This window comes from Herpailurus yagouaroundi, unplaced genomic scaffold (genome assembly GCF_014898765.1).
Source record: "Herpailurus yagouaroundi ecotype Mexico unplaced genomic scaffold, PumYag 77, whole genome shotgun sequence".
Lineage (NCBI taxonomy): Eukaryota > Metazoa > Chordata > Mammalia > Carnivora > Felidae > Herpailurus > Herpailurus yagouaroundi.
The window spans coordinates 65779079-65806715 of NW_024412388.1; the positions used below are offsets into that span (position 1 = coordinate 65779079).

The window sequence follows — 27637 nt, forward strand, 5'->3', positions numbered from 1 at the left end:
ATCTTACAGTCTGTGAGTTCGAGCCCCGTGTCAGGCTCTGGGCTGATGGCTCAGAGCCTGGAGCCTGTTTCCGATTCTGTGTCTCCCTCTCTCTCTGCCCCTCCCCCGTTCATGCTCTGTCTCTGTCTCAAAAATAAATAAACGTTAAAAAAAATTAAAAAAAAAAAATCAGAGAAAACAGCACCTGACTTTATCACATGTGAATGAATTCACTAAATGAATTCTAAAACACAGCCAGCTGAGATAACTGCATTTCATTCAGTATTTGAGAATCATTTAATAACCTAACTCTGTGTTCTCCTTAATGCCAAGTAATTCTAAGAGAATAATTGCTAGCACATATTAGTTTATTTTTTAAAACTTTTTTTTTAATGTTTATTTCTGAGACAGAGCATGAGTGGGGGAGGGGCAGAGAGAGAGGGAAATGCAGAATCCAAAGCAGGCTCCAGGCTCTGAGCTGTCAGCACAGAGCCGGACGCAGGGCTCAAACTCATGAGCTGTGAGATCATGACCTGAGCCAAAGTTGGACGCTCAACTGACTGAGACACCCAGGTGCCCCCATATTAGTTTAGAAGGAAATAAACTTCCTTAAATAAAAACTGTGCTCATGTGGGACAAAATACCCTGTTCTACTGCCCGTTGCCGGCTAAAAACTACAATTTCACTAAATGTAGAGAATACTTTCAGTCATGTCTTTTGAGCTTCCAATATATTTCTGCTGCTCAGAATTATGGTTCTCAAATAATTCGATTAAAGGATCTTTTGATTACACTAGTCGGTTAGGCATTATAAGCTGGTTGGTATTCCCCTTGCCCCACCACACATGCCAGTTGCACTGTTTTTTTGGCATCAGTATAATACAGTAAGAATGCAGACCCCGTAGTCGAACTGCCTGCTTTTATCCTGTGTCCAACACCACTCATTAGTTGTGTGGTCTTAAACAGGTTACTTAACTTTTTTTTTTGTTTAATGTTTATTTTTGAGAGTGTGCATGTATGTGCGCGAAGTGGGGGAGGGGCAAGGAGAGGGTGGAACAGGATCTAAAGCAGGTTTTGTGCTGACAGCAGAGAGCCCAGTGTGGGAGTGGGACGCAGAGCCCAAACTCATGAACTGTGAGATCATGCCCCAAGCCCAACTCGTAGGCTTAACCAACTGAGCCACCCAGGAGCCCCCTTGGTTACTTAACTTTCTAAGTCTTTGTTTTTCTTAAAAAAATTTTTTAATGTTTATTCTTGAAAGAGAGGGAGAAAGAGCATGAGTGGGGGAGGGGCAGAAAGAGGGAGAGACACAGAATCCGAAGCAGGCTCCAGGCTCCAAGCTGTCAACACAGAGCCTGACATGGGGTTCAAACCCGTGGGAACCAGAAGATCATGACCTGAGCTGAAGTCGGATGCTTAACCCACTGAGCCACCCACATGCCCCTAGGTCTCTGTTTTTCCATCTGTAACAATTTACAGACTTCACATCTGTAAACTCAAAATACATTATTCTCATCTTAATATTTTAGGAATTTAAAATTACTGGGCTTGGAAATTTTGAGAGAGAGCTTGATAATAATCTTTACCGTAAAGGGCTATTGAGGGGATTAAATGAAATAATGCTTGTTAAACACTTGGCACATTACCTGGCACACAATAAAGGCTCCATAAATGTTAGCTTGGATTATTATCATTCATATGAGATCAAAGGATGTGTTAGTGAAATAGTTGTTTTCTTTTTAGTATTTTTTTTAGGTTTATTTATTCTTAGAGACAGGGAGACAGCATGAGCAGGGGAGGAGCAGACAGAGAGGGAGACACAGAATCCAAAGCAGGCACCAGGTTCTGAACTGTCAGCACAGAGCCCAACGTGGGGCTCGAACTCACAGACTGTGAAATCATGACCTGAGCCAAAGTCGGACACTTAACCGACTGAGCCACCCAGGTGCCCCGAGATAATTGGTTTTAATAAGACATTACAATCAATGACTGTGGAACAGAGTTCTTTCTTGTGAAGTCAATGAACCTAACATAGTCAAATTCATACCTTTAACTTTAGCACAGAAAGACAACTGAGTTAGTAATTGGAATGTAATATTGTTTCTACCAGGAATTAAAAAAATTCCTTTAAAAAATTATAAAGGAATCCAATAGATATTTGCCTGCTTGATTTTGAATTTTTTCTCTGAATTTTTTTCATATCTCTATAAAACTAGAGATATGAGTCCTATTGGTTTGTAACCTACATCTTGAAAGACAATTCTATAAGACAAAAAGCTAACAAACTTAGTTTGCTACAACTTTTTTATCCTCAAAATGCAGAACAAAGCAAACTCAGCAAAAGATTGTCTGCTCATATTTTAATTAAAAAAGTTAAAGTTAGTACTATTCAAATTTTCACAGACTTTCAGAATGAGAGCTCAGAGTACTGAAATGACATTTAAAAAACGATTTTAACTGGTTTTACTCATATTAAATTTAAAAATTAAACTTATTTTATTCTGAATCTATAAATAAGTCAAGATATAATTTGAAGATTAAAAAAAAATTAGATGAAGAAGCTAGCTGATTCATTTATTCTCCAGGACTACTCTTGACAGGGTAATTTTTCACTGTCACCAAATGACAGAATTTTCTTTCATTTTGCCACAAAACAAGGCTCCTTCAAGTTCCCTCTGGCCAATTAATCCAGCTAAATTTATCAATTTATGTGAGATTGCTCAAAGTTTCCTCATACCCTTTGGTATTAATTACTCTTTTAGATTACACAAATAATATATTAATATATGCTAATTGGCAGGGAAATGTACCTTTTTACTGAAGAGGATAAAAAGGATAGGGAGACCATGAGTGATGAAATCAATCAAAATTTTTGATACCTACTAATGTTAGGTATTCTAGAATTTTTTACATATGTTATCTAATCCTAACCAGGAAGCACAGAATTGAAATTTGGATTTAGATCTGATTATCAAATTGTTGTAATCAAAGTATGAGGTGATAAAGGTTTGTATTATGAGGACAATGGAAATAGTGAAGTAATATATAAGAACAAATTTGAAAGAAACAATCACAAATCTTGACAGTCTATCATAATTTAGGAGATCTAAAAGAAGAATGAACCAGAAATAACTCTAAGGTTTGAGAAGCTATGAGAATGAAGGATAAGTTCTCTTGGTTATACAAGAAGAAATATCTAATGGGTAACTCTAGATATGATAGAGTGACTCAGGTAAGAGATCAAGACTAGAACTACTGGTTAGTTTTATCTCAGGCACATAGAATTAGATTACTCACAAACCTTGGTAATGACAGATAGTCATGTACTGCCTGCTTTTATTAGGAAAGTACTGTTAATAATGTAATAAGCACCCACAGACCCACTGAACAACAAAAGTTAGGACCTTGTTAATAATTACATTGAATCATGTCCCATCTACCTTCATCATATTGTCTTCTCCCAGAGAGAAAACTTTAGTCCCCAAATGGCTTCACTGGAAAGTTCTTGCAAACATTTAAGGAAAAAATTATATAGGGGCACTTGGTGGCTTAGTTGGTTAAGTGTCTGACACTTAATTTCAGCTCAGGTCATGATCTCAGTTCATGAGATTGAGCCCCTCATTGGGCTCTGCACTGATAGCATGGAGCCTGCTTGGGATTCTCTCTCTCTCTCTCTCTCTCTCTCTCTCTCTCTCTCTCTCTCTCTGATACTCCCCCACTCACACTCTCTTTCTCTCAAACATAAATAAACATTTTTAAAAAAAGAAAAAAATGATATCAGTTCTACATGAGATCTTACAGAAAATTAAGACAAAATAATTCCCAACTCATTCTATGAGAGCAGTATTATTTTTTTTCTTTTTTTTTTTCAACATTTATTTATTTCTGGGATAGAGAGAGACAGAGCATGAACGGGGGAGGGGCAGAGAGAGAGGGAGACACAGAATCGGAAACAGGCTCCAGGCTCTGAGCCATCAGCCCAGAGCCCAACGCGGGGCTCGAACTCACGGACCGCGAGATCGTGACCTGGCTGAAGTCGGACGCTTAACCAACTGCGCCACCCAGGCGCCTTGAGAGCAGTATTATTATTAACAAAAGCAGATGTTACAAAAAAATAAAACTACACACCAATATCGTCCCATAAACATGGATGGAAAACTTCTTAACAAAATTTTATCAAATTGAATTTATCAGTATGTTAAAAGGATAATGCATCAGACCAAATGCAGTTTCTCCTAGGAATGTAAAGTTGATTTAACATTTGAAAATAAATTAACGTAGCTTACTATAACGAAAATCAAACATAAGATTATCTCAATAGATACAGAAAAGACATTTTATTAAATCCAACATCCATTCCTAAAATTACTCTAGCACAATAAGAATAGAAAGGAACTAAATCTCATACAGGGCATCTAAGAAAAATCTGTAGCTAAAATCATTTAATGGTGAAAGACTAAACATTTTTCCCCCTAAGGTCAGGAACAAGGCAAATATGTCTGCTCTCCCTACTTCTATTTGACTTTGTACTGAAGGTTCTATCCAGAACCTTCAGGCCAAAAAAGGAAATAAAAGACATACAGGTTATAAGGGAAAAAGTTGAAATGCGTTCATAGATGATATAGTCATCTATGTAGAAAATCAAATGGAATCTATAAAAATAACCCAATGGAACTAATAAGTTACTTTGGCCAGGTAGCAGGATAGAAGATGAGAATACAAAAATAAATTATATTTCTATATACCAGCAACAAATGATCATCAATTGAAATCTAAAAAATAAAAACATTTACAATAGCATCAACAAATACAGAAGTATTTACAGATTTATATGTGAATACAAAGGACCTAGAATAGTCAAAACAAGTTTGAAAAGAAACAAAGTTGGGGTTACACTAATTTTTTCAAGGCTCATGATAAAGTACACTAATCAAGAATATGACATGGTGACTGGAGTTAAAAAAAAAAATACTGTGGTATTGGCATCAGGAGAGAGAGACTGATGGAACAGAATGGAGGGTCCAGAAATAGACCCACCATAGTCAATTGATTTTTCACAAAAATGCAAAAGCATTTCATCAGAGAGATATGTTTTTTTTAATAAGTGGTCCTGGAAAAATTGTTTATCTGCAAAAAAGTGAACTTTTGCAATATACAAAAATCAACCCAAAATGGATAAAAGACCTAAATGCAAAACCTAAAACTATAAACCTCTTAGAAGTAAATATGGGATAAGTTCTTTGTGATTGTGGGTTAAGCCAGTACAACACCAAAAGCACACACTATAAAAGAAAAAGATAATAAAATAGATTTTATCAAAATGAAGTTTCTGCTCTTCAAAAGACATTGTTAAGAAAATGAAAAGACAAGCCAAAGACTGGGAGAATATCTTTTCAAATCATACATCTGATATAGGTCTTATATCCAGAATATGTAAAGTACTTCCAAAAGTTAATGGAAAATAAATAACCCAGTAACAAAATGGGCAAAAGATTTGAACAGATACTTCTACCAAAGAATATTTGTAGGTAGAAAAGAAACATATGAAAAGATGTTCAATAGCATTAATTATCAGGGAAATGTAAATTAAAACCATAATGTGATGTCACTACACACCTTTAGAATGTCTAAAAGTTAGAAGACCCATACCAAGTGCTGGTGAGGCTATAGAGAAAGTAGAAGTCTCATATACTGTTGGTGTGAAGACAAAATGGTACAATCACTTAGAAAACAGTTTGTCAGTTTCTTAAAAAGTTAAACATACATCTACCATAAGGTCTAGCCATTATACTTTATTTACTCAAAAAAGTATATGTTCATACAAAAGTTTACCAATGAATATTCATAACAGCTTCATTGTAATAGTAACTGCAAACAGCCCAATGTCCAGTAACAAATGAATGGTGGTATATTCAACAAACTGTGGTATTCAACCAATTCAATAGATTGTGATATATTCATACAATGGAATAATATTTAGTACTAAAAAGGAATGAACTATTGATGATCCAACTATTGATGGATGAATCTCAAAATATGCTGGATAAAGGGGCCTGATAAAATGGTACATACTATCTGATTCCATTTATAGAAAATTGAATCTTTGGTGACCAAAAATATACCTGCCTGGGGATGTGGGTGGGAGAAGCAAGAAAAGGGGGGAATTAAGGGATCTGAGAAAACTTTTGGGGGTAATGTTTATATTATCTTGGTTGTGGTGATGGTGTCACAGGTACATACATATGTGAACTTATCAAACTGTGCACTTTAAAAAAATTTTTCTTTTAAGTTTATTTTGAGAGAGACAGAGACAGCATGAGTGGGGGAAAGGCAGAGAGAGAGGGAGACAGAGAAGCCCAAGCTGGCTCTGTGCTGTCAGTGCAGAGTCTGATGTGGGGCTCAATCCCACAAACCATGAGATCATGGCCTGAGCCAAAACCAACTGACCCACCCAGGCACCCCCAAACTGTGCACTTTTTTTTTTTTTAACGCTTACTTATTTTTGAGACAGAGAGAGACAGAGCATGAACGGGGGAGGGTCAGAGAGAGAGGGAGACACAGAATCTGAAACAGGCTCCAGGCTCTGAGGTGTCAGCACAGAGCCCAACGCGGGGCTCGAACTCACAGACCGCGATATCAAGACCCGAGCCGAAGTCAGCCGCTTAACCGACTGAGCCACCCAGGCGCCCCTGCACTTTTTAAAAGCGTAGTTTTTTTGTATGTCAGTGATACCGTAGTAAAGCTATTAAAAATTTTTTACCAATAAATAAAATTCTAAAAGTTACTCAAATAGTTCAGAAGTAGTCAGGGAAAGAGTAATAGAGGAAGAAAAAAGGGGCAAACAAGAAACAAATAGTAAAATGGTAACCTTAAGTCCATTTATAAAAATAATTACATTAAATGTTAATGGACTAAACATTGCAATTAAAAGATATCATAATTGGGGTGCCTGGGTGGCCCAATCGGTTAAGCATCCAACTTTGGCTCAGATCTTGATCTCACTATTCGTGAGTTTGACCCTGGCGTCCGGCTCTGTGCTGACAGCTTGGAGCCTGGAGCCTGCTTCAGATTCTGTGTCTCACTCTCTCTCTCTCTGCCCCTCCCCTGCTCTCTCTCAAAAATAAACATTAAAAAAATTTTTTTTTAATCAGAATTGATTTTTCTTTTTTTTTTTATTTTTTTTTCAACGTTTTTTATTTATTTTTGGGACAGAGAGAGACAGAGCATGAACGGGGGAGGGGCAGAGAGAGAGGGAGACACAGAATCGGAAACAGGCTCCAGGCTCTGAGCCATCAGCCCAGAGCCCGACGCGGGGCTCGAACCCGCGGACCGCGAGATCGTGACCTGGCTGAAGTCGGACGCTTAACCGACTGCGCCACCCAGGCGCCCCTGGAATTGATTTTTCAAAACAAGGTCCAATTATATGCTGTGTCCAAGAGATGCAGTGTACATATAAAATAATAAGTTGAAAGTAAATAGCTAGAAAATTATATACATCATACAGACTAAACTTAAGAAAGTTGGTGCAGCTATTTTAATATCAGATAAGTTCAAGACAATGAGATAAAAAGGAAATTTCGTACTGATGAGTCAATTCAAAAAGATGTTATAATCATAATGCATATGCACTTAAGAGGTTGAAATTACACGAAAAAAATGACATAATTAAAGGAAGAATCCTTTATTAGACAATCCCACATACCTGAAGACTGATAGAATAACTGGGCCACCAAAAGAAAAAGACACAGAAGATCTCAATAACACGATAAACCACCTTGACCTAGTTGATACTTACAGAGTAATACACCCAGTAACTGTCAAACACAAATTCTTTGCAAGTACACTTGATACATTCACCAAGCTATTCTGGGCCATAAATTTACAAGGATCTTTTAATACCATGCACCTTGTACCCTCTTTTACCCTGAATCTTGGGCAAAGGAGCTGAAGGTTATCACAATTTATTACTGGCCTGGATTGTGTCAGTATTTTTTGAGGAGCAATTAACATGCTGTTTCTGTTTACAAAAATACATAGAATATGAAAAATTAAGTCATTAAAAATTCTTATACAATACTAATGTATTTTTTCAGGTGCAAAAATATACAAATCTCCATAATCACCCTGAGACCACATAGAGCAAACATGAATGATATTTCCCAAAAGGCTGAGGTAAGTCTCAAACCTTTAAAAAAAAAAAAAAAAAAAAAAAAAAAGGTGGGGGAAAACATAGGATTGACTGTAGAACTGCTTAAAGGGCAGTTGCTTTGTGGAAAGGTCATATCCAGACGTTCATAATGACATAGTGTCAAGATATAAAATGTAAGAGCTAAAATTCACAGGCCGGTCTTGGGCCCAGTGTTTTCATTTGGATTCTAATCTTGGAAGCGTAATTATTAAATCTGTAAATGCTAGTGAAATGCAAGTGATGGCTAACATCTTGAATAGAATTTTAATACCTTGATAAATCTTACAAGTTATTTTTTAGTATTAAAAAAAAAAACACCCAGATTTGACATATACTCTTAGGAGAAAGCAATAAAATCACTCTCGGGTAAAGCTCCGTCCTAGCTACTTCTCCCAACAGCTGCAGTAAAATTTCTCTTAGTCTTTTTCTGGTTCTTGGCTGTAGTTTCTGAGAGTTGTAGTAAGAAGAGCTCAGTTGCTGACACCCCAACATTATGAAGTTTAAAAAACCTTAAATGGCCAATGGCACCATAAGAAAATAATAGAGGGGCTGGGTATGCCACAGATTAATAAGTAACTTGTCATTATTACTAGGATAATGGGTTTGCTGTTCTGAGCACTGATGTTTTATTTACTGAAACGTCTTCCGGTGATCAGCTTAATTTTCAAAATGATGAAAATAATTTGCGCTCCTGGTTTTAGAGTGGAGGGAAATCTTTTCTCCAGTCTTTTACTAGACCCCTCCTTTTCCAGGGGAATCTCTTTTGCCATCCTAGAGCTCAGCCTATTTGGAGTGATACAGCCTTTTTACACATTTTTAATGTTGGTTTACAGAAGTTCTAGATGGACAGTACAGCAGTAGTAACAGCATACAAATCACTGCTTTGTACAAAGAACCTGGAGCACATGGGTACTAAAGGGCTGCCCTTCAGTTTTACTTCTACTTGATATGGAAACAAGCAAGAGCGTTGACATATGAATGAAGCTATAAACTTTAAAGCCTGAACTTTTGCTTTATTTTCACCTTCACCTAATTTATTGAAACGAGTCCTGGTGTCTTTTAAGTAAGAGATGTAAAATCTGAATCTTTAATAATGGTGTGGGAAAATAAAGTACAGGTTGTTTTAAATTAGAATCCAGTATTCAGTTTTATATTTTGCCCTTCTTCGCACCTACAAAGTGGAACTCCTGTATATTAATGAAGTTTTTACTCTGTTTTCTGTAATTTCATTTTCATAGACTTTAGAAAATAATCAGATTCTGATTGTACAAATATTTGAAACTCATTTGTTTTCTGTTTCAGTAAGTATTTCTTATATTGCTTATGCTGATCTATCTTTACCTGATTTCTTCCTATCTTATTTTTTTTTTAACTTTCTTCTCTTTATTTTCTTCTAACGAAGATTCTGCTTTCTTCATCTAAACCTGTCCCAAAAACCTATGTGCCAAAACTTGGCAAGGGTGATGTAAAGGATAAGTTTGAAGCCATGCAGAGAGCCAGGGAAGAAAGAAATCAAAGGAGATCTAGAGATGAAAAGCAAAGAAGAAAAGAACAATATATTAGAGAGAGAGAATGGAACAGGAGAAAGCAGGAGGTTATTTTATTTTATTTTATTCTTGTGCAAAATTCATTTTCATCTTTTTAATTTATGCTTTATTCACATTAACCATATTTTATATTAAATATAACTAAAATAATTTTCTGTATTTTTCAGTTAATTTCAAACTTTGCATATAATATAGTCTAAATTTTTGACATGCTCCTATTAATTTATTTAACCATTTAGATTAAAGAAATGCTTGCTTCTGATGATGAGGAAGAGGCATCTTCTAAAGTAGAAAAGGCTTATGTCCCAAAGCTAACAGGTAAGAAACTTGAGGGGTAAATTGCAAATGAAATTGCAAAAACAGAAACATAGCAAATATCAAACATGTTTTGTATATTCTTAGGAACTGTTAAAGGTAGATTTGCTGAAATGGAGAAACAAAGACAAGAAGAACAAAGAAAGAGGACAGAGGAGGAACGAAGACGCAGAATTGAGCAGGATATGTTAGAGAAGAGGAAGATACAACGTGAATTAGCAAAAAGGGCTGAGCAGGTATACACTAAATATTAAATTGGTATTTCTTCAGAAACTAATGGTACAAAATAAAACAATCAGTACATTGCCTAATTAAAATATTTTAATATAACAAACTTATTAAATAGCAGCTAACTTGAAAACAAGATCTTAAACACAAATATTTAATATCAGATAAATATATCACATGCCTAGAAGGATTAAGGGCAGAATATACTTACCTTAAGGTTGAATGCTAGGATAACTTTTGTTATGCACCAACTTGTCATTTAGTCCATATTCCTTACACTGTCCACATTTCTTGTTTTTCCTGACATGTTAGAGGATTTTACAAAGATATAAGGCAGTGTCACATAAACTATCTACAGTATGCTGGTCTTTCAGTAGCAATCAATAAATAGTTGTTGGTTATTATTACACACTAAGGCATAATTAGGATATCTTCCTACCCAAGAATTTGAAACAAATCACATTTTATTTAATAATGGTATTATTAGCTAGCTTATTAACTTTTTTTTTTTTTTAAGTTGGGGATGGTAGTAGAAGAGGGGAGAAATGTGTGACAGCCATTTCTTTCATATAGCCATTACTGATGCCCATAGCCACAGGGGACAAATTAGAGGGGAGAAAAAAAATTGTTGCTATGATCTTATATAGTCTCTTAATGAATTTAGAATTCCCACATATTTTAGCTCAGAGCATGAGAACTTAGAGGCTAGTAAGTATTTTTAAAATACTCAAGAATATGATCTAATTTCCAGAAAAAGCTAATGTCTCAAAGTGATTAATGATTATAATGACATAGAAACTTGATCAATAGTCATACTTTTATTAAGTAAAGAATTGATCAGCTCACAAAAATTAATGCACTGATACTTGTTTTACATTATAAATTATGCCTAGTCATAGACTTGATGACCGTTATTATATTGTTTATGAACTTAACCTAGTCTACATTATAAGATCAAAAGAGATGATCAGTGTATTGAGTTTAATGAGATGGCATTTATCTTAGAGTTGTTAATAATATTATATGAGTTAATAAATGCAAAGCACTTAGAACAGTGCCTGGTACACGTAAGTAGACTATAAATGTTTCACCTAAGTGTCATGAAACCATTTTAGCTCCTCTTTCTTCTCTCATCAGTATGTTAACAAATATATTAACATAGTCTTCATAAGTACAAAACTATTTTTATTGTGAAATTGTACTTGGCTCTTTTTTGTCTACTCTTTAAGTGCTTTAAATCTGTTTGCTATGCTCCTTCCAGTTTCCTACTTTTCTAAAAAGAAAAATGACAAAGAAGGCAAAGCATATGCCATGTTTGCATGTCAAAAAAATGTATTTACCCAGACTTTGCAAATAGACACTTCTGTGGCACAAATAACCACTTGTATAGTGGCAAATAATGACATAATGCCAGATGAATTATAGAAAAGAATTGGAATTTCCTATATTTTATTACTTTGTACGTCTTTATCTAAAGAAAGGATGGTATGTACTTTACCTCTGACATCTCCAGTCATCAAAGATGAGAATTCATTTTGCAGTGTAAGTTCACCCAGGAATATAAATATAAGTGAGTATTATAGATTATGCATTGTCAAATATAAAATATGTCAGTATATGTAGTTATATTTACAATATAAATTATAAAATATGGTAATAAAATATGTAATTAAAATATATGGTGTTTGGCAGCAAGTACTCTACATGGGTTTAGTCTGCTTATATTAAGTCTTATCAACTTTTTCAAAAAAGCACTGATTACTCACTAGACTTTAAGACCCACTACAACCCCAAGAACTGAATATACAGTGGTTTCTCAAAGAAAAATGACGTGTACGTTGAAGGAGGTGTGTTTGAATATGATGAAGACGTGGGATACTCAGAGAGGGAGACAAAGTATCATGAAAAAGAACCACTTCTTTTAGTAACTCCAGAAACTACATGGCAGGGTGCCATAGAATCCTGATTAATGAAAATTTTGATCCATTACATTATTTGAGAATACGTAGGTAGAGCAAAATAAACTATTAATAGTAATTTTATCTTTCAAATATGGAAAGTCCAATTTTAAAAATTAAGTACATTTTCTGCTCAAATCTAATAAAAGTGAATCTGTCTTTGAATATAAGAAGTATGACATAGGTAATCAAGAAAAATTTGTTTTTGTTTTTTAGTAGGCTCCACACTCAGTGTGGAGCCCAATACAGGGCTTGAACTAACAACTTTGAGATCAAAACCTGATCTGAGATCGAGTCAGATGCTTAACCAACTGAGCCTCCCAGGTGCCCCAAGAAAAGTCTTAATGTTGGGGCACCTGGCTGGCTCAGTTGGTGGAGCATGAGACTCTTGATCTTGAGGTCGTGAGTTCAAGGCCCACTTTGGGGGTAGAGTTTACTAAGGAAAAAAAGTCAATGTTAATTTGAAAAATCCACTTGTACAAGTCCATATTCAAGACTGCTTTAGAAGGGATTCTTGAGTCAGGAGAACTACCAGATTCTAGGATCTTATGATGAATTAAAAATGAGTATACTTTGTATACTGGATGTTAGAACGAAAGACCAGTAAAATTTGGGGGAGAATCTTAAAAAAATTTTTTTTCTTTGTTTTGAGGGAGAGACAGAGGGAGAGCACATACACAGGGGAGGGGCAGATAAAGAGGGGCAGAGGATCTGAAGCGGGCCTTGTGCTGACAGCAGAGAGCCCTATGTGAGGCTTGAACTTATGACCTGAGCCGAAATCAGATGCTTAACTGACTGAGCCACCCAGGTACCCCTTAATTTAGTATAATCTGGTTATCTTTGAGGATATCCTGATGGGCAAGGTTAACATCTATCAATTTAGAAAAAGAGAAATTGTTGATAGGGGACTGTGATGTTGAAAATAAAGGGAGTGGTGCCTGGGTGGCTCAGGCGGTTAAGTGTCTGACTCTTGGTTTTTGGCTCAGGTTATGATCTCACGGTTCATGAGTTTGAGCCCTGCATCCAGCTCTGTGCTGATGGTGCAGAGCCTACTCGGGATCCTCTCTCTCTGCCCCTCTTCTACTTGTGCTCTCTCTCTCGTGTGCACGCTCTCACTCTCAAAAAAATAAATAAATAAAACTTAAAAAAAGGAAAAGAAAGGGGAGAAAAGGAAGTTGCTTTGGGAAGGAGCAAAAGGAGTTTCCTTTTCATAATCAAAAGAAATAGTTGGGAAACAGCTCTTCAGTGGTAGCTTCTGACAGCAAACACCATAACAAAACTGCATATCTCAGTTCTCTGTGAATGTACTGACACCATGGCCACTTAGACAAATTCATCTTTTCCTTTGCTGAAACCCAATGGAAAAAAAATCCTGTCTCCTGTTAAAGTTTTGGTAATGGCTTAAAATGAGCAAAGAAGCAAGCATATAAAAACAAAACAAAGAAAAGCCACTCCAAATATAATTTATTATTTTACCATAAGCTAATAAAAATCTGAGAAGGTTCTAGTAAAAGAAATTTGGGGTTAAGGAATTTAGAATTTGGGGCACCTTGGGTGGCTCGGTTGGTTAAGGGTCTGACTCTTGATTTCGGCTCAGGTCATGATCTAATGTTTTGTGGGTTCCAGCCCCGTGTTGGGCTCTGTGCTGATGGTGTGGAGCCTGCTTGGGATTCTCTCTCTCCCTCTCTCAAAATAAATAAGCTTAAAAAAAATTAGAATTTACCTTCCCTGTACTCTCAATGTCTGGTTTCTTACCATATCTCTTAGAACTTTTTATTGAGAGACAAATGTGATTTGTGAAGGAATTGTTAGCCTTCCTTTGAAGGGAAATAGTTTTTTAAGTTTGTTTATTTTTAAGTAATCTCTACACCCAGTGTGGGGCTCAAACTCATGACCCTGAGATCAAGACTCACATGCTCTTCCAACAGAGCCAGCCAGGCACCCCTGAAGGGAAAGAAATTTGTAATTATTTTATATATATATATATATATATATATATATATATATATATATATACATATTTATATATATATATAAATATATATATTATTATTATTATAAGTTTTTCTTAGACGGGTGCCTGGGTGACTCGGTTGAGCTTCCGACTGTGGCTCAGGTCATGATCTCATGGTTCGTGGGTTAGAGCTCCGCATTGGGCTCTGTGCTGACAGCTCAGAACCTGGAGTCTGCTTTGGATTCTGTGTCTCCCTCTCTCTCTGTCTCTGTCTCTGTCAAAAATAAACAAACATTAAAAACAATTTTTTTTAATAAAATAAATTTTTTTCTTAGCTAATGTTTTTAAAAAGCAGGATTTTTTTGGGGCGCCTGGGTGGCGCAGTCGGTTAAGCATCCGACTTCAGCCAGGTCACCATCTCGCGGTCCGTGAGTTCGAGCCCCGCGTCGGGCTCTGGGCTGATGGCTCAGAGCCTGGAGCCTGTTTCCAGTTCTGTGTCTCCCTCTCTCTCTGCCCCTCCCCCGTTCATGCTCTGTCTCTCTCTGTCCCAAAAATAAATAAATGTTGAAAAAAAAAATTAAAAAAAAAAAAAAAAAAGCAGGATTTTTTTCATCATTCAATAAAACTTTCACCATTTACACAGTAAGTCCCAAAGCATAGTAAGTCACAGTAAGTAAGTCTGCAAAACAAATTATTCCAAGCAAAACAATACAAATATTAAAATATAAAATAGATATTTATTTATATAAAATAATTTATATAAAATATAAAAATATAAAATATATTTATATAAAATATTTTATTTATATAAAATAATTTATATGAAATATTTATATGAAATAGATAAATTATTTCTTTGGAATTTATTTTTCAAAAAATTTGGTATCTAGGGGCGCCTGGGTGGCGCAGTCGGTTAAGCGTCCGACTTCAGCCAGGTCATGATCTCGCGGTCCGTGAGTTCGAGCCCCGCGTCAGGCTCTGGGCTGATGGCTCAGATCCTGGAGCCTGTTTCCAATTCTGTGTCTCCCTCTCTCTCTGCCCCTCCCCCGTTCATGCTCTGTCTCTCTCTGTCCGAAAAATAAATAAATGTTGAAAAAAAAAATTAAAAAAAAAAAATTTGGTATCTTAATAAAATGTATTAATTCTCCTGTGACAGAGAATATAGAAAAGGGAAATGGAATGATGAATAGGGTCTTAGCCAGAATTCTCTTAGACTGTATAAGGAACAAACTACTTCCAGACTCTTTCACTGATGTTAAAAATAATAAATGTTAAATAATGTTAAATGTTAAAAAATGTTAAATAATAATGTTAAAAATTAATTTAACATTAAAAATGTTAAAATAATAAAATCTGAATGTTTACTTTCTAACTTATCTCATTTTACCATTCCTTATGTTTCCTTTTCCTGACATCTCAAACACTGCATTATTTAAATCACCTGTCTTCCTTTTCATTTCTCAATCTGTTACATACATTAGCCTGCTCCTCAAGCTAACCTAATGGTGTTTCTTACGAGTAAAGCCAAATTGAGAACCCCTTCTACTGAATGAGGGTCTTTCCTTCCTAGATGTGGTCAAAATATAAACAATAATATCTACCAGAATTCTCCCTTCTAAACTAGCCATGTGAAAGCTGGTGTACTGCACTGTATTATTGTATCAGTTATATTCTGCCATGTATTTATATTGTAAAATATAGTCATAATTATTTGATTACCAATGATAGGTTTGGCTAGGGCAGAGACATAGAATGAAGAAATGTTTCTGTATCTCAGTTTAAGTTACTAATTTAATTAATAATTGCTGCTTGTAAGCTTACAGACAGGTCATAACTGTTTGGTCCATTCACATTATAGAATTACAAAGGTAGGCTTTATCTTAATTTTTCTTAATATACAATTCCCCATATATTGATTTTGATGTCAAAATATAAAAATGAATATAAGGTTTAATCTCCACATAAAAGGACTAATTTGCAGCAAAATAAAAATATTTTTAAAATTATGCATTTGAAAATTTACTATAATTCACAACTAAATTACTTTTCAATTGTATGTTTAAAAACAAAAAGCAGAAACTCAATGTAATGTAATGATATGAAATTCTCATTCAATAGATTGAGGACATAAACAATACGGGAACTGAATCAGCATCAGAGGTAAATGGACATTTCCTTTAATGAAACATTCACCTAAAATTATCTGACTCACAAATAGTCTTTTAAAAAATTAAAAGCATTTCTATTCTTATTTCTATAGCAACAACAAAAGGACAAACATATTTTACAAAGCAAGATCATACTTTTTCACTTTCTCAAATATTATAGCTTAGTGTCTTAAAAGTATGTTTTTGCTTTCATGGTTAGAGACACAACTCTCAGCTTGAAATACTCTGCCAAGACTTTGTATTTCTTGAACTGTTAATAATAGTTGAGACTATTGAAAGGTAACATTTTCAATAAGCAGGGTTTTTTTTATAATTTGTCTTCTTTCCTCAGAGTTCCTGACAGTTTTTATTATCACATACTAGTAGAAAGTACAGTATATAGCACCATGAAGTAATGTTCCACAACCACAGAAATTTTAGTTAATCCCTTTTTATCTAACAGAGAAAGTTAAACATCAGTCAATTTGATGGTGTGCCTAAAACTACAGCCACATAAAGTGGAAGCAGTTCTGTTTTAGCGGCATGTGTTGCATATTATAATTCACTTTATTTTTGAAAAAAGTTCAGAGAGATGTAACAATAGATTATGTAATGGAACTAATTAAAATGAATTTGAAAAACAACAAATTTAAAAATATTTTACTAAGACCAAATGCCAGTGAGTTTTGTCTATAAGTATTTAATACTTATTTTGTCTATAAGTATTTTGTCTGTAAGTGTTTTATAAAAACAATATAATATTGTTTTCCCTCACAAAATATTAGTTAAGTATTTTAAAACTTGCATGGGAAAAAATCATATGGAAAGACTTTCTGTGTGTGTTTAAACTGAATCTATCCACCATCAAATTGATGTAGAGTATACTCACATGCACATTACCTTTTGTGGAACTAGTGCATGGACAGTTAAATTCAGATAATGTCATGCAGTTTTATCCAAACAGCTGTATTAACATCACCTTCTAGGAAAGAAGATGCTCCTTGAACCTTCTCATCCATGGATTTCAAAGATTAACTCAATGTGCAGAGAAAGAGCTATTGAATAGAAATCTGTAAAAAAAAAAAAAAAAAAAGTATATAGATATAGATATAGATACATATATAAATTTTTGTTCTTCATAACATTGATGGCCATGTAACAAAATTCACCAATAATGGAGGTAAATCCTGTGAAACCTAAATTTTGGTTAGGAAAAAACATGCTAATTATCTATTTTATAAATTAGGAAGGAGATGATTCACTACTTGTAACAGTGGTACCTGTCAGATCACACAAAACTTCTGGAAAGATAAGAAAGAATTTCGAGGATCTAGAAAAAGAACGAGAAGAAAAAGAAAGGGTCAAGTATGAAGAAGATAAAAGAATAAGATATGAAGAACAACGGCGATCTCTCAAGGAAGCAAAGTGTCTTTCCTTGGTCATGGTAATTTATGTATGTATGTATGTATGTATGTATGTATGTATGTATGTATTTATTTATTTATTTATTGGAACAAATCAAAGCAGCTAAGTTGGTTAGCACCATTTCCTTTTATAATTAACAGTTGTGTTTTCACAATGTTTCTTAGGATGATGAATTAGAAAGTGAGGCAAGAAAAGACTCCATTTCTCCTGGAAAATTGAAACTAACTTTTGAAGAATTGGAAAGACAAAGACAAGAAAACCGAAGGAAGCAAGCTGAAGAGGAAGCACGACAACGTTTAGAAGAAGAGAAGCGTGCTTTTGAAGAAGCAAGGCGGCAAATGGTAAAACATATATGTAACACACACACACGCACACAATTTTTCAAGATTTTTTTTCATATTTAAAATATTTTTTTTCAATATATGAAGTGTATTGTCAAATTAGTTTCCATACAACACCCAGTGCTCATCCCAAAAGGTGCCCTCCTCAATACCCATCCCCCACCCTCCCCTCCCTCCTACCCCCCATCAACCCTCAGTTTGTTCTCAGTTTTTAAGAGTCTCTTATGCTTTGGCTCTCTCCCACTCTAACCTCTTTTTTTTTTTTTTCCTTCCCCTCCCCCATGGGTTCCTGTTAAGTTTCTCAGGATCCACATAAGAGTGAACACATATGGTATCTGTCTTTCTCTGTATGGCTTATTTCACTTAGTATAACACTCTCCAGTTCCATCCACGTTGCTACAAAGGGCCATATTTCATTCTTTCTCATTGCCACGTCGTACTCCATTGTGTATATAAACCACAATTTCTTTATCCATTCATCAGTTGATGGACATTTAGGCTCTTTCCATAATTTGGCTATTGTTGAGAGTGCTGCTATAAACATTGGGGTACAAGTGCCCCTATGCATCAGTACTCCTGTATCCCTTGGGTAAATTCCTAGCAGTGCTATTGCTGGGTCATAGGGTAGGTCTATTTTTAATTTTTTGAGGAACCTCCACACTGAAGATTTTATTTTTAAGTAATCTCTACTTGAACCCACAACCCTGAGATCAAGAGTAGCATGCTCTACCAACTGAGCCAGCCAGGTACTCCTATAACATATTTTTTTACATATAATGACATTATATATATGTATAATGATTATAACATATAAATTATGTATAATAGTTATATAATAAATTTGAGGAAATTCCAGATAAAGATGTACCTTGAACCTCAGTAAGTACATACACATTTTCTGTTTTGTCCTGGGAGAGTTAATATTTAACAGAACTTTTAAATGACCCCTTAACTTTTTTCACACTCCACTTATCTATTTAAAAATTTGACTTTCTTGGGAACTTTTATTTAACTTGAGTACATCTTTGCCTGGAATTTCCTCAAATTTGAATATTTTATCATAAAAGACAATATAAAGGAAGGGAATTTTTGGTCAAATATATTAAGGGTAAGGAAATGTTCATGTGTGAGGTGGCTGATTCTGTCCCTTTTGAGGTCATTCATTCCTGTCTTTGATGAATCTCAGTTCTTACTAGTGAGTTGTTTCTTGGTTAGGTAAATGAAGAGGAGGAAAACCAAGACACAGAAAAAATTTTAAAAGGGTACCGCCCTGGTAAACTCAAACTCAGCTTTGAAGAAATAGAAAGACAAAGGAGAGAAGATGAAAAAAAGAAAGCAGAAGAAGAAGCCAGAAGGAGAATAGAGGAAGAAAAGAAGGCATTTGCTGAAGCAAGGAGAAGCATGGTAAGACAGAATGTAATTGGGAGAATGCCATTAGGATTCAGCTTTTTAAGCGTATGTTAAGACAGGGTGCCTAGCTGCCTCTAGTAGCACATGCAACTCTTGATCTCAGGATTGTGAGTTCAAGCCCCATGTTGGGTGTAGAGATTACTTAGAAAATTTTTTAAAAATTAAAAAAAAAAATTAAAGAGTATGTTAAGATAAATAATTAAACTTTGGTGAATACTCTATTATTTCAGGAAAGTTTCAAAAGTAGGGATAGCAAATAAGTTTTTAAAGTCTCCTGTGGCATAAAACCAGTCAGTTAAAGGTGTTTGCTTCAATGTAATGTTGAGAAGGTTCTGATTAAATTGCTATGCCTGGCATAGATGATTGAATATTGTCTTCCTTCTCTGGGAAGGTATGTTTTCCAGAAGTAAGTATGTAAGCAGGGAGTTTCCTACCCTCACCCTTTCTTCTATTCTCTCCATTCTTCTTTCCTTTCCCACATTTCCTCTTTCCCTCCGTCCTTCCTTTCCTTCTTTTGTTTCACTTTCCATTCCATCCAGTATATATTAAATGGTCAAAGCCATTTAATCACAATTATTTAACTCTCCAAAATACTCACCCATCACTTCTGGATATTGCTACCAAACTTAATTCTGTCACAGAGTTACACTCCTTATACGATTTTAATGTTTGTAAAATGTACAGTTATCTGACAAACTTTATTTTCAAGCAAGCTGATGTGAATGCTGCATCCCCTTCTTGAAACATTTTCAAAAATTTTATTTTTAAGTAACCTCCACAACCAATATGGGGCTGACACTCACAACCCTAAGATCAAGAGTCATACAGCCCACCCATTGAGCCAGGCAGATGCGCCAAACCATTTTTTTAAGTAGGCTCTACACCCAATATGGGGCTTGACTGAACTCATAACCCTGTGATCAAGAGTTATAGGCTCTACCGACTGAGCCAGCCAGGCACCCCTGACCCTTCTTGAAACATTTTAATTGGCTTCAATGATATGACCTGGTTTTCTTACTATGTCTAAGGGAGCTTCAGGCACATATATCCATCCACGTTTTTATTTGGCATCATCACCAATCCAGATGCTCAAATCAGAAAGTTGGGAGCCTTAAACACTTCCAACCTTCTCATTCATGCCTCACATCCAATCATTCATTAAGTTTTATTCATTCTATCTTCTAAATCACTCTAAAAATCTATCAATTTTCCCCTCATTTCTACTACTATAGTTATCGTTTTCTAGGGCCACCTATCTCCTCCCAGGTCAATTATCTCTAGCTTCAGACTAACTCCTGTTTAACTTGTTTTCTTGCCTATAATCCATTCTTCCTTGTAAAGCCAAGAGTGATCTTTCTCTCTCTTTTCAAGTAAATTTTATTGTGTTACTGTTTTGCTTAAAAATTTTCCCTTTCTAAAAAAAAAAAAAATGGCGCCTGGGTGGCGCAGTCGGTTAAGCGTCCGACTTCAGCCAGGTCACGATCTCACGGTCCGTGAGTTCGAGCCCCGCGTTGGGCTCTGGGCTGATGGCTCAGAGCCTGGAGCCTGTTTCCGATTCTGTGTCTCCCTCTCTCTCTCTGCCCCTCGCCCGTTCATGCTCTGTCTCTCTCTGACCCAAAAATAAATAAACGTTGAAAAAAAAAATTTAAAAAAAATTTTTCCCTTTCTGGGGCATCTGGGTGGCTCAGTTGGTAGAGTATCTGACTCTCGATCTCAGGGTTGTGAGTTCAAGCCCCACATTGGATGTAGTGCCTACTTAAAAAAAAAAAAAAAGGAAAAGAAAAAGAAAGGAGTGCCTGGGTGGCTCAGTTGGTTAAGCATTCAGCCTCAGCTTAGGATATGATCTTGTGGTCTGTGAGTTTGAGCCCCACATCAGGCTCTGTGCTGACAGCTCAGAGCCTTGAGCCTCTTCAGATTCTGTGTCTCCCTCTCTCTCTGCCCCTCCCCAACTCAAGTTCTATCCCTCTCTCAAAAAATAAATAAACATTAAAAAAAGAAAAAAAATTTCTACTTCCCCTTAAGCAAAAATCTAAATTAAAAAATAAAATCTAAAAAATTTTAAAACAAGTTTCTTTATAATATTGCCCTGGTGTATTTTTCCAGCTTCATTTCTTGATTCTTCATCTTTTTTCCAGACATACTAAATTTCTCCCAGTTTCTTCAAAATACTGTGCTCTCATCCATCTCTGGACCTTCATTAATGCTAAATGAAACATGTCCCTCTTTCCTTTCCCTATGCTCTAATTCTTTTTCATATATTCTGTTTCCTTTGGGAAGCCTTTCCTGAGAATACAAGTTCCAAAGACATGTTCCTTCTATACACTCTTACAGCATTTAGTACTTCCCTGGCATAGCACTAAAGCTGTATTGTTTTTGCTTAAAGCTGCCTTTCTCACTCATGAGGCTGAGACTGTTCATCTGGCATGTGGCACAATGCATTCTAGTGTAACAAATTGCCTATAAATGTTTGCGGAATATATTAAAACTTTTTTTAAAAATTAATTTTTTATTAAGTAAACTCTACCCCCCAACATGGGGCTTGAACTGATGTCAGTCAGGTGCCCCTTAAAACTATCTTATATGTATTACAAGATAATCCTTGATTCACAAATGATTTCTACACAGAAACCCTATAAACCTTGTGAAGGCACTTAATTTTTTGGAGAATAAACAGGTTCAGAAGTGATAGACAAGAAGTAGTTGTAAAGATCAGGAGATCTAGTCCGAGGGTCAGATTTTTAGGCTGAAACTGCCAGGATTCACTAGTGGAAAAAGTGCAGGGAAAGAAAACTGCATTAAACCCAAACTCTAGTTTCCTAGAGATATTTATGTATCAGGAAAGAAAAAACTAATTCCTTTATTTATGTTGTTTTCTTATCCAGGGCCATATTTTAATTTTGTATTATAGCTCAGTTAACTAATATATTAGTAAAAATTTGGGGCAATCTTTGGATTGCAAAGTTTCTATTTGCAATTTAGGGATTGCCTTTATTACAGGGAATGCTAATGTAATAATAAAACTGCCATTGGGAGCTTACCATTGGGTGTCAGGCATACTGCTAAGTGTTTCCAAATTTTATTTGATTCTCCTGACAACTGTATGAAAAGTCATCACAAATGGGGAAACTCACAGAGGCTAGGTAACTTGCCCAAGGTCATAAATAAATGGCAATTAGACATGTAATTCATGAAATTACAAAAAGTCTAAATCATTATTTATAATTTTATTAGACTTTTGAAGTTTTGAATACCACCTTTGCCACTTAATATTTGTGTTGACTTTGGACAAGTTACTTTTCAGTGCCTCAGTTTCCTCATCCATATAAAGTGCTTAGAATTTTACATGGCAGCTCTGAGTAAGTATTAACTATTATTGTTAGCATTAAATACAATAAAATTACAGCATTAAGAGTGATTTTTAGGGGCGCCTGGGTGGCGCAGTCGGTTAAGCGTCCGACTTCAGCCAGGTCACGATCTCGCAGTCCGTGAGTTCGAGCCCCGTGTCAGGCTCTGGGCTGATGGCTCAGAGCCTGGAGCCTGTTTCCGATTCTGTGTCTCCCTCTCTCTCTGCCCCTCCCCCGTTCATGCTCTGTCTCTCTCTGTCCCAAAAATAAATAAACGTTGAAAAAAAAAATTTTTTTTAAGAGTGATTTTTACCTGACTATGAAGGAATCCTGATGGGTTATTTAATTCATTCAGACAAAACCATGATTTAGCTGCGAAATGCTCATTTTAATCACCAAAATGGAAATTAATTTTACTTCACGTAGAAAGTGTTCTCAGTATTATAAAATCTTAATGTCTAATTCGAATTACTCATAATACAAAGTCAAAGGATTTGTGTTTGTTGGAATGGAGAACAGATGGTCACCGTTTCCTCTGTAGCCACAAAAACACCTTACATTTTCTAGTATTTTTTACCTTGTTTATTGTTTTATACTTTTGAAGAGATTTAGGTCTTCAAATTTTTAGTTCAGGGTGAAACCTTTTTACTCAAGTAATCACAGTTTCTACAAAAAAAAATTCCCCTTTTTAGTATGTGTAATTTTGGAAAGAGTAATAAGAGACTTATTTTAAATAGGTAGTAGATGATGACTTCCCAGAGATGTATAAAACAATTTCTCAAGAATCTCTTACACCGGGAAAACTGGAAATTAATTTTGAAGAATTATTAAAACAAAAAATGGAAGAAGAAAAACGACGAACGGAGGAAGAAAGGAAGCATAAGCTAGAGATGGAAAAACAGGAATTTGAACAACTGAGACAAGAAATGGGAGAGGTGAGATTTTAGGAAATATCCATTTTTTTTTCTTCCAAATGTTTATAAATGTGGAAATATCCATTTTTTTTCTTCCAAATGTTTACATATAGTATCTTACAATAACTTTCTGAGTATTATTATTCACATAAAGGACACTCATCATACTATGAGGCGCTTGGTTCAAGTTTCAGCACAGTTATGTGCGCTTTCTAGCCTGATAGAACTCTGTTTCTTCCTTACTAATTTAAATCACTTATGATGCAGGGCACCTGGGGGGCTCAGTCAGTTAAGCATCAAGCTTCAGCTCAGGTCATGATCTCATGGTTTGTGGGTTTGGTTCTTGGATTTGAGCCCCATGTTGGGATCCTCTGTTCCCCTCTCTCTCTGCCCCTCCCCTGCTTGTGCTCTCTCAAAAATGGATAAACATTAAAAAAATAATAAAACAAATGATTGCAAGTGATTACCTTAAGTAAATATTTCTTCCTAAATACCTCACAATTGTGCGGTCACATTATGATTGAGAATTGTTTCCTAAAGTGTTTAATATACTCATTTATGCTTATTTTTCTTGAAACAAACAGAATTAAACTGATTAGTCAAAATAAAATTACAAGAGTACCATGGATACTAGAACATCAGTGTGGCAAGTTTTTGAATAATTTTATTTTACTAAATTAGAAGATAGGACTTTGATGTTAAATATTTTAGTATGATTTCTCTAGTACTGAAATGAATTAAAGATATATACAAATATATATGTATATAAATACAGGACTGTACAGGGCCAGCTTCATGGGCAGGCAACTTGTGCTGTCACAGGGCCCTATATGCTCAAATAGGCCATGCATAAGATTTAATGCTCTAAGGTTGCCAATCTTGATTTTTATTTATTAAAAAAAATTTTTTTTTAAGTTTTATTTAAGCAATGTCTACACCCATCATGGGGCTTGAACTCACGACCCCAAGATCAAGAGTAACATGCTTTTCTGACTGAGCCAGCTAGGCACCTGGCCAATCTTGATTTTTAATTTAAAAATTTAATTAAAATAAAATTTAAAAATTAAGATTTTAATAATCTTGTCTTTGAATTTGTGTGTAAGTGAAAGCTGACTGGACAATGGAGTATGTGCTAGAGTTTAAGAGCTTTGGCTCACTCAAACCTTCTTCTGTCCCCTGCCTCCCTATGGTGCATTCTCAGAAGCCCTTTTTCTACCTCCTGGTGCTCTAAGGCCCTGCCTAACCTTTTCCTTCCCACAGCTGCCACCCTGCATCTGGATGGCCAGTTGTGTAGCCAGAAGAGGGGAGGGAAAAAGAGGGGGCCAGCATTCCACTGTCACCCTCAGCTTCTGATGAGGAAGCTCCTGGCAGCAGCATGAGAATTGGGGATGAACATGACTTGGGGTGAGATGAACAGTGGCTGTCCCAGACTAAGACTGGCAATGACACGGCATGTTTGGTGGGCAACTTGATGGGGACTTCTTGCCAGCTTGTGACCTATGCAGACATTGCAGTCTCTTAGAAGTTACCTTCTTTGTTATGGGTTAAGACAATGGGCCTGTGGGGTTATTTACTTCCTTGCCCTAGCCAATCAAGAGACTATAAATACTATATAAACATATAGGTAATAATAAAGTATCATGAATATGCTGTAGAAAAATATTCCAAGGTCTAGCCTTAAAATATTTTACTTTTCTTTATAATTTTTTTAATGTGTATTTATTTTTGAGAGACAGAAACAGAGCATGAGCAGGGGAGGGGCAGAAAGAGAGGGAGACACAGAATCTGAAGCAGGCTCCAGGTTCTGAATGATCCTCACAGGGCCTGATGCAGGGCTGGAACTCCCAAACTGCAAGATCATGCATGACCTGAGCTGAAGTTGGATGCTTAACCGACTGAGCCACCCAGGCTTAAAGTTTTTTAAATGTAATAGCATTTATTTTATAAAGGAAGCTGAAAATGAATCATTTAGAAAAACTTGTAAATTATATTTTAGTACACTGAGATGGATTCTAATTAACATAAGGCAGTATGTAACTGACATTTTGGTGCTACTGAGTGACTTACCCTACTACGTCTGAGTGTTTCCAAGCGAGTAGCACACCAGTTCCACGATCATCTGCACTGCAGCTAATTAGTTCATTTGACCAGAATGACTTGGGAACCACTGTAATATGAGGTATATCACAAATTTGTTAGGTTGCTGGTATTTTAGGAGTTGTCAGTTTGGACCCTCAGAGACCAAAACGTGGAGGGTAGTATAAAGGAATAAATTTTCTCTTTCATCCCTTTGGTTGAACCAAGAAATTAAGCCTCACGTCACATCATCCACTGTGATCCCATCCTTCCCCTCCTTCATTTTCCTTCCCTACTACCCCCGCTCCACACCTAGGACTTTAGGTCTTCTCCAGGAAAAGTATATCAGGAATAACTGCAATTTTTTAAACCACTTCATATAGTGAGATTAGGGTTTAGCGTAAGAAATATACAAAGAACTAGGAATAAATTGTGAAAAGCCAAGGGAAACTTGAGTAAAAAGTATTTAAGATAAAATGCTCTAAAGAGGGGTGCCTGGGTGGCTCAGTCAGTTGAGCGTCCGACTTCAGCCCAGGTCATGATCTCGCGGTCCGTGGGTTCGAGCCCCACATCGGGCTCTGTGCTGACAGCTCGGAGCCCGGAGCCTGTTTCAGATTCTTTGTCTCCCTCTCTGACCCTCCCCTGTTCATGCTCTATCTCTCTCTGTCTCAAAAATAAATAAACATTAAAAAAAAAAAATTTAAAAAAATGCTCTAAAGAATTGGGAGCCCAATTTTGGTTTGACTCCTTTTCTTTCATGGCAGAATATAAAATAGAGTAAAAGTGATATGTATCAAAATGTAGGGATTTGGCCAGACTGTATTTTAGGAAGGCTTCATTCACTTAAGTTGAATATTAAGTGATATTTAACTTTATTAGACTATCATCAAAAAAAAGACAGGAGGAATTTTCGGATACTCTGGCTCTATACAGAGATGAAAAAATCATGTCTAGTGGGTTAAGTGACCAGGCAAAGGCCATACAGTATCAAAGTCAGAACTAGAACTTAGATCTTACCCCCAGTCATGTTCTTTTAATTACAGTTCTTCATCTTCTCCTAAGCAAAAATTTTCCTATAGTTCCTAGTAAAAGTTAATCCTGATATACATATTCTAGTTATAATAGAGTTATAATGGAATGTTAAATTATGTTTTGAGCTGTAATGAAATATTATCATTATTATGTTTTTGGAGAGGGAAGGCACAAATGAGCAAGGGGCAGAGAGAGAGAGACAGAGACAGAGACAGAGAAGCAGGGCTCATTGAAGCAAATCTCCTGTTTTTATCTAAAGCGGGGCTCATGTTCACCTGAAGTGGGGCTTAAGGTCACCTGATGTGGGACTTGAACACATGAACCATGAGATCATGACCCAAGCTGAAGTCAGATGCTTAATAACTGAGCCATCCAGGCGCCCATAATGAAATATTTTAAATGTTATCTAAAGTCTTAAATTTGAAGCATTACATTTTTTTAAGTTTATTTTGAGAGAGAGAATCCCATGCATGCTCTGTGCTGTCAGTGCAGAGCCCGACATGGGGCTTGAACTCACAAACTGTGACTATGACCTGAACTGAAATCAAGAGTGTGATGAGTTTAACCGACTGAGCCACCCAGATGCCCATATGCATTACTTTTAATCAGTAAATTTAGGCATTGTGTTTATGGAGGAAGTTATTTAAACTTTATTTTTGGCTCAAATAAGAAATTAACACTTTTTGGGAGTGCCTAGGTGCCTCAGTTGGTTGAGCATCCAACTCAATTTTGGCTCCAGTCATGATCTCATGGTTCCTGAATTTGAGCCCTGTGTTGGGC

At 35.8% G+C, this 27637-nt stretch overlaps 1 protein-coding gene and 1 long non-coding RNA gene across 7 annotated transcripts in view; one reads left to right on the forward strand and one right to left on the reverse strand.

Annotated features, from left to right (window-relative positions):
* The window catches only part of NEXN (nexilin F-actin binding protein), a 52555-nt gene that overhangs the window by 17750 nt on the left and 7168 nt on the right, over positions 1-27637 (forward strand). For 2 of the 6 annotated variants that reach the window (XM_040470724.1, XM_040470723.1), the window contains exons 2-10: positions 8072-8150; positions 9569-9760; positions 9953-10031; positions 10116-10264; positions 16287-16328; positions 17562-17759; positions 17905-18081; positions 19297-19485; positions 23573-23770. In XM_040470724.1, the coding sequence (XP_040326658.1) occupies positions 8124-8150; positions 9569-9760; positions 9953-10031; positions 10116-10264; positions 16287-16328; positions 17562-17759; positions 17905-18081; positions 19297-19485; positions 23573-23770 (1251 nt within the window). In that variant the 5' untranslated portion in view covers positions 8072-8123. The remainder of the gene's footprint in view (positions 1-8071; positions 8151-9568; positions 9761-9952; positions 10032-10115; positions 10265-16286; positions 16329-17561; positions 17760-17904; positions 18082-19296; positions 19486-23572; positions 23771-27637) is intronic. The other 4 variants (XM_040470727.1, XM_040470726.1, XM_040470728.1 and 1 more) reach the window with 3 other exon arrangements.
* Positions 15942-26394, reverse strand: LOC121027350 (uncharacterized). The gene is made up of 2 exons (XR_005788675.1): positions 25817-26394; positions 15942-17385 (listed from the first exon to the last, which is right to left on the reverse strand). It is a non-coding gene; the product is annotated as an uncharacterized LOC121027350 (long non-coding RNA).